At 29.9% G+C, this 13,113-nt stretch overlaps 1 protein-coding gene across 1 annotated transcript; it reads left to right on the top strand.

Moving 5' to 3' along the window:
• Window positions 1-784: 784 nt before the first annotated feature.
• On the top strand, window positions 785-3,044 carry LOC114163017 (putative pectinesterase/pectinesterase inhibitor 45). The gene is made up of 3 exons (XM_028047063.2): window positions 785-1,954; window positions 2,054-2,214; window positions 2,298-3,044. The coding sequence occupies exons 1-3, from the start codon at window positions 924-926 to the stop codon at window positions 2,987-2,989; spliced, it is 1,884 nt and encodes a 627-aa protein (XP_027902864.2). The 5' UTR covers window positions 785-923; the 3' UTR covers window positions 2,990-3,044.
• The last annotated feature ends 10,069 nt before the right edge of the window (window positions 3,045-13,113 follow it).

The raw sequence follows: 13,113 nt of genomic DNA, 5'->3' as shown, positions 1-13,113 counted from the left end.
ATTGGGAAGAAGAATGAATTATAATGCCCAAACTACCAAAGTACCAAAGTTATTATATATACATTATTCATTATAAATCGCACCTTTATTTAACACTTAATAAATATTTATAATTGTTTATTCTCATCACATATATTTGTAATACCTCCACTCAATTCTAATTTTGATTCTTATATTTTATATAATTTAATTTTGGTTTCTAATTTTCATTTTTAACCTTAATTTTAATCCTCCCTAATTTTGGTTGTCCAAAATTTTACACAATTTTAATTCTTGAATGTTGAACTATTTGTGTCGGTACAAGATAACAACTAAATTTTTGTAAAAAATGAAAATTAGTCAAATTGTGAATAATTAAAAGGATCAAAATTATGTAAAAAGGAATGAAAAAGCCAAAATTATGAATGACTATACAGAAAAAAAAATAAAAGTAAATTTACTAAAGCAAATCAGAGAAAAATATTACAAATATTGTAAAATATAAGCAGATGTCTATAATTTTATTTCCGTTATTTGATGTTAATATATCAATTTTTCCTTATCTTGATATATACCATGTTTGTTGTTGTGTTTTTGCCGGTGTCCATGGTGGAACGTGGTTGATGCAAGTGTTGAAGATGGCAACAGAAGAGACTAATTCGGACCACTCGTAACCGCATTAATCTATGAACCCTATGAAGAAGTTCCGAAAATAGAATAGAAACGGAAAAAACTCTGGTCTCCACGTGCGTGCATGCATGCAGAAAGAGTATAAATTCGAGGAAGCTGATGCAAGAAAGCAAAGGGGAAAGAGCCAAAGAATAAAACCTGCTTTACAGCAGAGTCCCCCTAAACGGTTCTCTTTTCTCCTTTGCCATATCCACTGTCTCTTGAGTCTAGGGCAGAGTCCCTCTCTGCCTTAGACACTAACAACCCACCCAATAATGGCCTTCCAGGATTTCGAGCTCATCTCGGAGCGCCGAAGAAACGAGAACAAACTCAGGCTCAGGAAGAAGATCCTCATCAGCGTCGTCTCCGCCGTTCTTCTTGCATGCGTGGTTGCCGCCGCCACATTCGTGGTGGTCCAGAGAACCGGTGGTTCGTCCAAGAAAACTGGAACCCCAATAGAAGAAGCCTCCGAGAGGCCACACGTGGACCAAAACTCGAGGCTGGTGGAAATGATCTGCAGCTCCGCGGAGTACAAAGAGAAATGCCAGAAAACCCTCGGCGAGGCTCTGGAGAAGGACCCCAAGCTCACGGAGCCCAAGGACCTGCTCATGGTGTCCTTTATAATTGCCGAGAACGAGGTGAACAAAGCCTTCAACCAAACCACGAGAATGGACATCGCGTCGGAAGATGAGAAAGGCGCGTACAGTGACTGCAAGGAGATGTTCGATGACGCCAAGGAAGAGCTGAAACGTGCGATCGACGAGGTCGGAGAAAACGATGCCAAAGTACTCTCCACGAAAGCTGCGGAAATCAACAACTGGCTCAGCGCGGTTATGGGCTACCAGCAAACCTGCATCGACGGGATTCCCGAAGGGAAGATGAAGCAAGACTTCGACAAGCTGTTCAAGGAGTCAAGGGAGCTTGTGAGCAATTGCCTTGCCGTTATGGCGCAGTTTGCTTCGTTCTTTTCGATCTTCGAAGGAGCTGGGAACATTCACCTTCCATGGGAAACCGACAATAATGATGCACCTGCCCCTGCTTCTGGTTCTTCTGCTTCTGCTCCCGGTGTTGCCCCTGCAGGTTCTGCTCTTGCTCCTGGTTCCGCTCCTCGTCCGGCTCCGGTCCCAGTTCCTTCCATTGATGATCCACTTCCAACTCTGCCTATTCCTACTTGGGCTGGCCCTTCTGAGTTCAAAGGATCAAATGAGAAACCCACACCCAATGTCACCGTCGCACAAGATGGCAGCGGAGACTTCAAAACCATCTCCGAAGCCTTGGCTGCCATCCAGACACCATACGAGGGAAGGTACACCAGTCTTTTCTCTTTCGATTATTTTAAGGAAATATTTGTTATCTGTGGATTGGATTCTCATCATGCAAAGCATTCACTTTTAATGCATGGCAGGTACGTGGTTTACGTTAAAGCTGGAATTTACGATGAGACCGTGACAGTGACAAAGAAATTGACAAACCTAACCATGTACGGTGACGGAGGTGACAAGAGCATCATCACTGGCAACAAAAATTTCGTTGATGGAGTCAGAACTTTCCAAACTGCATCATTCGGTAAGAGAAAACTCGAAAACCCTTGGATTTCTTGAAGGCTATGTTGCTGAACAAAACTGACCAATTTAACATGCACGTTGCAGTGGTACTGGGAGATGGATTCTTGGGCAAAGAGATGCAATTCAGAAACACTGCCGGAGCAGAGAAGCATCAAGCGGTGGCTGCAAGAGTGCAAGCCGATCAAGCAATGTTTTTCAACTGTGTCTTTGACGGTTACCAAGACACTCTCTACGCCCAAACCCACAGACAGTTCTACCGCGACTGCACGATCACCGGCACCATCGACTTCATCTTCGGGGACGCATCGGCGGTGTTTCAAAACTGCACGATGATGGTGAAGAAGCCCCTTCAGAACCAGCAGAACATTGTGACTGCACAAGGGAGACTGGACAAGCAAGAGAACACAGGGTTCGTTCTGCAGAAGTGTGTGATCAAAGCTGCTGATGACTTTGTCCCGTTGAAGGGAACGGTGAGGAACTACCTCGGAAGGCCATGGAAGGAGTACTCAAGAACCATCATCATGGAGACTCAAATCGATGACTTGATTCACCCAGATGGGTGGCTTCCATGGGAAGGGGACTTTGCACTCAAAACGCTGTACTATGGTGAGTTCAACAACAATGGAGGAGGTGCCAGCACCAGCGCTAGGGTGAATTGGCCTAACCGCAAAGACATTGATAGGGATGAGGCAACCAGGTACACGGTTGAGGCTTTCTTGCAAGGGACATGGATCAATGGCACAGGAGTCCCAGCTCAACTGGGCTTGTATTCTTAAACCCTTTATTCTCTTCAATCATGATTCATGAATATACCTCCATATTTATGATCAATTTTTGCATGAGATTATTAATGCTTTTATCTTTCATTCGTAAATAGAAATATTCATAAAAAAAAAAAAAAAACAAGAAAACTATAGATGTGGGACAAGTATGATTAAACTTAAAAGTAACTACTTCTAAAATAAACATATTTAAAAAACAAAATCACTTGTCCGAAACACAGGAAACTTATTATTTTAAAAGAGGCTATATTAGTAAAATATATAAAATAACTCATAAAATTGGTTATTTTATTAAAAACAAATTTTTTTCAAATAAATATAAACAAACTCACTACTAGTTAATAAAAATGTCACTTATATATGCTATACTTTTTAAATCCTGTGTGTAGAGGTATAAAAATTGTGGAGATTCCCTATATAGTATTTAAGTGGTATATGTAATTTAAGTCTATGTCTATTTTTAAAAACTAAGTATATTAATAAATGATTATCAGCTATTCTCATTTACTATTATTCTTGATTAAAATACAAACTCCGAAACTTAAATGTCAGCATTTTTATTGATTTTCTGTGACCATATTCTTAGTTGTGAACAAGAACCTAATTCAAAAAAATTTGTTAAAAGTGTAAACAAACACTATTCAGGAAGGAAGAAAGAGAAAAAGCACTAAAGGCAAAAGGCATAAAACTATTATTTCTCTCTGTTTTTTTAATAGCCATGGAGTGGTTTATTTATACAAGGGTTTAGACTTAAAACAGATAAAACTAACCAAACAGAAACTGAAAATCCTACAAAGAAATTTAAATATAAGTCTAAATCTTGCGTTAAAATAGAGATGGAACGGTTGAACTTCATATAAAAGAAAATTTATAAAGTTATTGTCTAAATAAAATTGTATCTTTCTATGAGTTCTTCTTCGAAAGACTTACCAAATTGTAACTATGTTGAATTACCACAACAACAAAAATTGAAGAAAAAAAATAATATAATAAATTAATAAAGATGACTAATGAACTGTATAAAACTATAGATACATTTGGTGTATACATATGTAGCAATTAGTAATATTTAACTATAAGCCTGACATATATTGTAAAGTGCAATGGCCCACTATCTATGTGATGAGAAATCCTTGGTGTTGTAAAGAGATTTGTGGATTGATGTAAAAGGCAACAAAAAATGAAGAAAAACACAAAGGCAATAATGGACATGAAACACTCCAGAGAGATCGATGCAGCAAACAAAACAACAAAGTTTTGCAATTAATTAAGCCAAAAAAGTTCATACTACCAAATACTTACACGTACACTTTTGGGCCACTTATTCACGAACCTTGTAAGATACCAATACTGCATCATAACGTTCCAACATATCTTCGACAACACGTGTCATATATACTGAAAAAATATTTTGTAGATACCCATGTTCCCCAACCTTAGTGCAAATTAAGAATAATCACTAAAAGTTTGTTCTTCAATAAATGTCTTAGATAAATTTTCTGAGCGTCAAATATTTATGTACAATGATTTTTTTATATAAACAAAGAATGAATTTATTCATAGTAGAAACATTTTGGATCCTCTAACCCATTTATATACTATGTATACACTTTGTTCTTCCATCGTACATTAGGAATAGAGTGTTCTCATCAAAACCATTCAAATCCAAATGCAATACATGTCCTTCAAAATAAAAAAACAAAATGTGTTGTCTATTTCAAAATGTGAGTTCAAATCCAAGTATAGTATCCAAATATCACTATTCCAGTTACCCTATTTCACACTTAACGTTAATTTTCTTGTTCACAAACTATATTATTTCAGTATTATACTTCTATCATCTGATTCTAACTGTTTACTTTGCAGTCGTGTAAAATTTATTTGTATTTTCCTAATCCCTTGCCATAAATTTCTTTGGAGCTTTAGAAAAATGATATAGATGATTGAGGTAGTGCTAATATATATAACAGACTTAATAAAAGAAATACGACCTACAAAAGACAAAAACCTTGATTCTTAAATGGAGTTTTTCTATGACTGCAATTTCGTTTGAGGTTAAAAAGTACTTGTATACATCAATTGGTTGGAAAACTTTGATGAAAAAGTTCTACAACTTTAATTTCTTTTAAAATATTTTATCAAATAACATATTTGTTATAAAATATTTTAAATTTTCTATAAAAATAAATTACTCTTTAAAAATTTCTTAATAAAATACATTATTAGTATGTTTTCTAGTAAAAATCATGTAAGTGGTAAGTAGGGGATGGAATCCAGTGTAAAAGGTGTAAAATTAACTTGAAATTCCTTCATGTATGTTTGTTTGGACATACTTTTCCATAACAACTTTAATGAGACAAAAAAAACGTTAATGGAAAAGTAAATAAACTGTTTTCTAGGATAAAATTTATGTACATAATATATATATATATATATATATATATATATATATATATATATATATATATATATATATATATATATATATATATATATATATATATATAATGGAACTTCGATGAAATAGTTTATACATAAAATAGTTTTATCTTACAAAAAGGTTAATTTATATTTTGTCTCTCTTAAAAATTCTAATGAAATAATCATTCAAACAAAGAGTGCCAGTTAACATTTTTCAATTTCTACTTAGGGATTAATTAAAGGGACTCTATTCCTTGAATTGGTTCCTAGTTCACTCCAAAGAATTGTCCAATAACTATATCTCTAAGGTAAACTACTCCTAAACGAATTTGAAGTAAAAACGATAATCAGCTAAAAGATTATAAAGTGAAGAAATATCATCAAAGATGACGAAAAATTGTAAAGGAAAGTTACAGCTCAACAACAAAAAATCAATCGACAAAGATTAATAATGTAATGACTTGAACATCATATGTATTTGTCATATGGTCACAGCAAAAAGTATAATATTAAAGATAATTTAAAAAAAAAACATAAAAGTCCTCTTTTATATATAAAAAGTATAAAATCATATTTAAATTATATATTCTAACGTAAGACTAAAAATTAAGATATTAATTTGACAGTGACTATTTCAACCTGAAGCAGACAAAAAGATAAGAGTCATCAAAGCCTTTGGTGACAAGTAGTAAAATTTAGTTGTTGTTTGATAATTTGTACGAACAAATAAAGGATTTAAGAGGATCAATGAAGTGTGTTCGTATTATTACTTCAAATATAAATGCTGCAGCGGAAAATGGGACCATAAACAGATTTATCCATGTAGCAAATCAGAAGTAAACATCAAATAGAGATTTGAACTCTAAATAATTGAACAAGTATCGAAGAACTAAGAAATAAACTTGAAAAAAAGGAAGCAGTATTACAAATAAAGACACTATATTTACTTTTTGTGCCACCTTAAATAAATAGAATCATATATAATTGAACTTTTCAACTTATGCTACATAGGGTTCATAAGTTCATTGAATTTTTACGTAATGAGTCGACATACGTAAAAATTTGACGCTTCTTAGCACAAGATCAATAGATAATACTTGACAATATAAAGGTTAGTATTTTCTTGTAAACATTTATTTTGTGAATCATTAGCAAAAAGTGTTGATAAATTATATTAGAGAGCTTTCATTGTAATCTCTACAAACAAAGTTTATTTTAAGCCATAAGTAACGAATATAAAATACTTAAGTAAAAATAACTTCATATCAAACAATACTTGTGTTTTATCTCATTAAATATTAAGTGTAAATAAATAAAAAAAAACATTTTTTTAAGATAAAAGCAATACAAACTCTATAAAATATTAAAAGTGTAACGTAAAACATTAAATAAAGATTAGAGGCTATAAAAAGCTATCCAAGTAAACTTTGACCTTTTTCTTATCGACAAAAACAAATATAATTAAATAAATAATTATGGTATCCTGACCCATATAAAAAGTAGTAAAAAACAAACTAAAATAAGATAAAATTGTCCCTACAAAATCTTATTAATACAATCTTATGTAAATGTTGTTGCCTGATGTATAAAATGGTAATAGACCAAGTCATATAAAAAACTCAGAACCATACAATAACATCTTTACTTATAAACTCCATTGTCTTATCCACTCTTCAATGATACCTTCTATCTCCTGTCCTTAATTGTTAGTTGGATACGTGTCACTTATGTTCACTTATATCGGAACACACCAGACCTACATTTATACTTAACCATCCATATATATATACATTAAAATTCCATTAATTTAATATCTCTGCTCATTTCAAAAGCAAAACAGATATTTGTGTATATGTATGTTATTAACATTATAGATAATTGGTCTATAAGACCAAAAACATATACCAAAGCAAAATATAGATGGCAACACCTACTTCATACCACACCTTGACCATATATATTATGTTAGTCTCGCATAGAAGTATTTCACATTAATCTTTCGTATGTTGTTGAGTTTTAAAATTATATTAATTTATTTCTTGGTTGATTTATTTCAAGGTAACGAGATTGGGAATGAATTGTGACATTTGATGTGAATATTTGTGGATTGACTATATGTGTGTGTGTTTTTTATAGTTTAGTTTTAATATCACTGTGTGTGTTTTATATAATTTAGTTTAATATCACTGAATTTAAATTTATTAATTTATCTTTGGTATAATTACCGATTTATTCCCTAATTTTTTGGTTTAGTTTAATTTCGTTTTTTTATTATTGGTTGGTTCAATTTAGTACACCAATTATCTATCATGTGTTAGGTTATTGTCGTGACACGTGGCAGTGGTAATAGTTGTTTTCAATTTAATCTTTTAGTTAAATGTTTTTGTTCAATTTAGTACCCATATTCTTTAAAATCATCCAATTTTGTCATCTCCAATTTGAGATCAAATTAGTAAATAAGCTTAATTACAACTTTTATATATATATATATATATATATATATATATATATATATATATATATATATATATATATATATATATATATGTTACAATAATATTTTTTAATATTCACATCAAATCACTTTACCTAAATACTCAAATTATTTTATTTTTTACATTTTTATCTTTGTAATTTTTTACACTTGTAAAAAATAAAATAATTTGAATATTTAGATGTAGTGATTTGATGTGTAAATGTTGTTAGTTCCATGTCGCATAACCCAAAATTCTATGTAAAAAATGGGCGATGGTATTTTCATAAATATTTCGTCCAAATTCGCGTCGAACCCCTTCACAATAGATGTTAAATTGAAAATTGACGTCAGCTCTAGGGCCAAGGCGTTAAAAAACGTTGGACTACCATAGGTCCGATGTTAATTTCCAAATTGACGTCTGTTGTGAGGGGGTTCGACGTCAATTTGCGTTTTAAAATTTCAAAAATAGCATCAGTGTCCTAACCTTTCTCTTTCTTGTTTGCACAATACCTACCACGAAAGTGCAAAAATGACGGTGCCAACCTCCTAGGAAGAATTTCTTCAACCCATTTCACTCCATTTTGGCGTTATGGTGCTCTTTGGCTCAAGTTTCCATTCTCTTCGATTCCATTTCGCATTAAGATTGGTGTTTAGCCACTGTTGTGTACCCTAAGGTTGTGTTTTTGCATGTTTTTTGGTTAACTCTATTTTTGTAAAATTCACTAAAAATCCATCGTTTAAGGGAATTGGTGAGACATCGCGCTGGCCAATGCCCAAAGAGAATTGGGGTTTTGAAATTTTCAATAATCCATCGTTGAAGATGTTATTTATTTTCTTTGTATTTTTCACTGATTTTTCAATACTTTACGGCTATATTTGAGATACCCATGCTACTTAGAGAATTTTTCACCAATTCTTAGTATTCTTGGTTTGTATATTGATTTTTCATGGTTTTAGTTTAGTGGAAGAAAATATTGACAAATCTTTTAAAAAAATACGCCACAAATCAATGTTTGTTATCTTTGCAATAGACTTAATTAATGTCTATTATAAATTCAACAGACATTAATTGACATTTGTTAAAGGAAAACAAACATTAATTTGACTTCTGCCACTATAATGACGGATATCTAATTGACGTTAAAAGACTAAAATAACATACGTTAAAGACTTTTTTGTGTTAGTGAAGCTTTATAAATTCTATTTATTTTGTTATTAAATCCTTAGAATGTCGTGGAAGAGACCCCTTTTGGCCCTACGAGCACACCTAGTGAGGTATCCTACCTTAAGTTGGTAACGGAGGATATTCCACTAAAATACTCTTTTAATGATCACTTCCACTTTTTTGTATCACTTTGTGCGGGAACCAACATTGAGAGCATGCCCTAAATAATAGTGAGACTCAATATATGATATATAACAATGATTAGAGTGACAACCATCATTACCAAGTTCACTCTAATTACAAAACTGTCACTACATTTTATTTTACTATGTAACCGTATCAATACATGTTGTTATTTTTTACTAGTGAACATTAGGGCGGGCAAAATTAATCTAACTGTACTAAATTATAGTTAACTATATTATAATAAACTAAAATAAACTTAACCGTTTGAAATAATAATTGTACTTAACTGTTTTAAGGTACAATTTTAAATAACTAAACTTGTATCAGTTAATTACTAACTGAACTGACTTCCCTTTTATTTTTTTCCTTTCTCTTCTACACGAAATTGACACCTGTTTGATCTGTATAAAAATAAAAATATTTTCTTCTAACTAGAAGAGACTTCATGGGCTAATTCTTGTGACACTTCCATATTTCTCGTAAATATAAAACTTATCACTTTTCCTTTCTCAAATATGTAATATAACAGTTAAATGATGTTTAGAAGTGTATAATTTAAAAAAAAGATTACATTATATAATTAGAAAAAAATGAAATCATATAATTAGAAAGTTATTTATTTTTTACTTTTAAACATAATTTATAAAGTTATGAATATCTTTTAAATTGTATAATAAAAAGAAAAAAAGTCATTTCTGTATTATAGAATTTTGTAATCCATTTCATTTTTTGGTTGTACCTTACTTTCGATCTCAATTAATTAATTCACTAATTCTTTTATTCCTTTATACGTGTAGTCGTCGAAGCAAATCACAAACAGGTTATTTTAGATTATACAATTTGAAAATAAAAAACAACTTTTTTATTTTATGATCTATTTTTTATTTTTAAACTACACAAATGACAAAGTAATAAAAAATACCTTACATTTGAAGATGTATTTTTGAGTAGAGACATATCTTTCTTACCTATTTAGTTTTATGTTTTTTTTAGTTTATGAGAAACCTATATTATGAATGAAGTGGGTAAATACTATCTTTTATAGTTTTAATTGAAATGCAATGTTAGTTGAATAATTTAATTAAACAATTCAGAAATAGTACACAACTAGTTAGGTTCAAAAATATTGTAGTTCGATTCAAAATTAGTGTAGTTTGATTAAAACATAGTACATTTCATTTCAAAAATAGTACAATCCAATTCAAAATATTGTAGTTCAGTTAAAAAATAGTGCAATTTAATTCAAAATTAGTGTAATTAAGTTCAAAATTAGTGTAGTTCGGTTAAAAAATAATGCAATTCGGTTCAAAATTAGTGTAGTTAAGTTAAAAAATAATGTAGTACGGTTAAAAAATAATGCAATTTGGTTCAAAAATAGTGCAGTTTGAAAAAAAGTTCAATTCACAGCAGTTTAGTTCATATTGCAATTCAGTTTAGTGCAGTTCAGTTCAATTCAGTTTGTTAAAATAAAAAACAATTCAGTTCGATTTGTCTGAACTGTTTTTCAGTTCAGTGCGGTTCATGTGAACCATTTTTTAGTTCAGTACATTTTTTAATAGTTCAATGCAGTTTAGTATAATTTGGCCAGCCTTACTCAACATCGATTTGATTGACACTTATATATTAATGAAAAATATATTTTTGGAACATTAGTTAGCACACATTCTATTAAATGTTATTAGTTAATTTACATCTATATATTTAGAATGAGTTTAAATTCACTCTATTCTTTATATTTTATATTATGTCGAATCGATTTAACTAATTCTATTAATATCTTTTCTTTTATCATTACTATTTAATGAAAGCTAATATCAGATATTTTGTAGTGAATTAGTTTCGATATAAAAAATTATGGATGTTATAGTCTTTCGACATGGGTCTCTGCTCTCTCTACATAACATAAAGATGGACTAGGGTTCCTCTATTTATCTATATATTACTTTATAAGTATTTTATGTTGCAATGTGAGTGATTTTCTTTTTATGAAATAATAAGAATGAATATTTGTATTTGTTAGTATATACTAAATTTTGAAGCATAGAAACCCCACAAACCTGATCTTATTATCTGCTCATTTCCCTCTTCTTTTTCTGTGTCATTAAATTTCTCTGTTATTATTCTATGATATGTATGCATAAAACATTATCCTAAAAGTGAAAATGTAGTATTATGGTGTCACTTGTTTGTAGGTATACAGTGTGAAACATACACACCGACAGCTATAGAGTTATATATTTAGATTGAAGAAAAGTGGATAATGAGGGTCCCTCAGCTATTAAAAGTAGCAGTGGGAAAGCAATGGAATTGACAACATTAATATGTGTCATTTTCTTGCCTATCAAGCTTTTAAATGGCTTATTTTTTAGATAAAAAGCAATTCGCATTGTGTTAATTATGTGTGTGGTCATGTTTATCAACTCAGATATAATCAGCTTTTTCTTTCATTAATACTCAGAATTTCAAATATAAATATAAATTATAAGTTATATATACTTTTCTTTTAATTTCAATAATTTCAAGAAGAATTTGTTTATTTGTACATTAAGAAACATTCTAAATTTATTAGAAAAATGTATATTAACACACAATTATTTACTATTGTAAATTTTTAGTTAAGAAAATGATTGTAATACTTTCTCTCTGTTTAGAATTTTTTATCATACATTTTTTGTTATTAAAAAATTATCTTTCATTGATTGTCAGTGATACGTAATTGCCCAAATATAAATATAAATTAAGACATATTATTTCTTAATATCTTCATAACAAATTAGCTATATATATGCAAAACTTTATTGTAGAATTTGTTCATAGACATTATTTCTATGTAATTAATTGATCAAGAAGTTAAAAAAGAAAAAGAAAAAGATTTGTCAAAAATTAACTTGCATATGGATGTTTATTATGTTATAAATTTCGGTAAATCTCACTTTATATTTACCTAGTTTAAGTACTAATAATATTTTATGTTTTTTATTTATAAAATTGATCATATTTTAAAAGGTATTTTAACACTCAACAATTTGTACACAAACTTTACTTCCTCTATTTTACTCTTTAATCTCTTTTTTTCTATTTTACAAATGTAAAAGCTAACTTTGACCAAAATATTTCTAAAAGTGAATTGTTAACAAGAGAAACATTTTCCTATTTTAAAATAGTTTACGATAACCCACACACTTTATTTTGTTAACTGAATTAAAGTAACACTTTTAATAATTTAGTTTGAGTGAAATATAAATTAATTAAAACTTTCAATATTTTAGTTAGAATGATTGGATAAATAATATTTTTAGAGAAATAACTATTTATTAATTTTTATCAACGTTTTGAAAACCGTTGTTCCAAAAAAAAAAACAAAAACAATCATTTTCACATCTTTAAATAAATTATTTTTAATACTTCTTAAATAATTAATTACAGGCTGCATTAGACCAACCTTACTGTTTAGGTCGAATAGTCCACCATAATTGACAACCAAACCAAAACCATGCCATGCCCTTTAACATTATAAATTCCATTGGAAAAACCACGAAAATGTTAAGATATAATATAACAGGATTCATTTTAATGCAATATCAACATAGACTCATTCTAAATATAATTATTGTAAAATTTAACAATCCCTAATTATATGATGATTGAATGTCAAGAAAATTAAATCAGTATACTATAATAAGGATCAAAAGAAATAAATCATTATAGTATAAAAGTTATTTGTGATTCTATGTTACGGAATTCAATGTCAAACCTTTTATCTATTTTTATTAATTTAATGTGAAATTATGAGAAGCTACTACAGTTCTACACTCTCACTATAAATACAACCCCCTCTCTCTCAAATTTATCAAACCAGGACATTCTTTA

Source organism: Vigna unguiculata, chromosome 9 (assembly GCF_037176805.1).
Source record: "Vigna unguiculata cultivar grain cowpea cultivar isolate G323 ecotype 2 chromosome 9, ASM3717680v1, whole genome shotgun sequence".
Lineage (NCBI taxonomy): Eukaryota > Viridiplantae > Streptophyta > Magnoliopsida > Fabales > Fabaceae > Vigna > Vigna unguiculata.
Note: the sequence above shows the minus strand (reverse complement) of the source record. Positions and strands in the feature narration are given on the sequence as shown.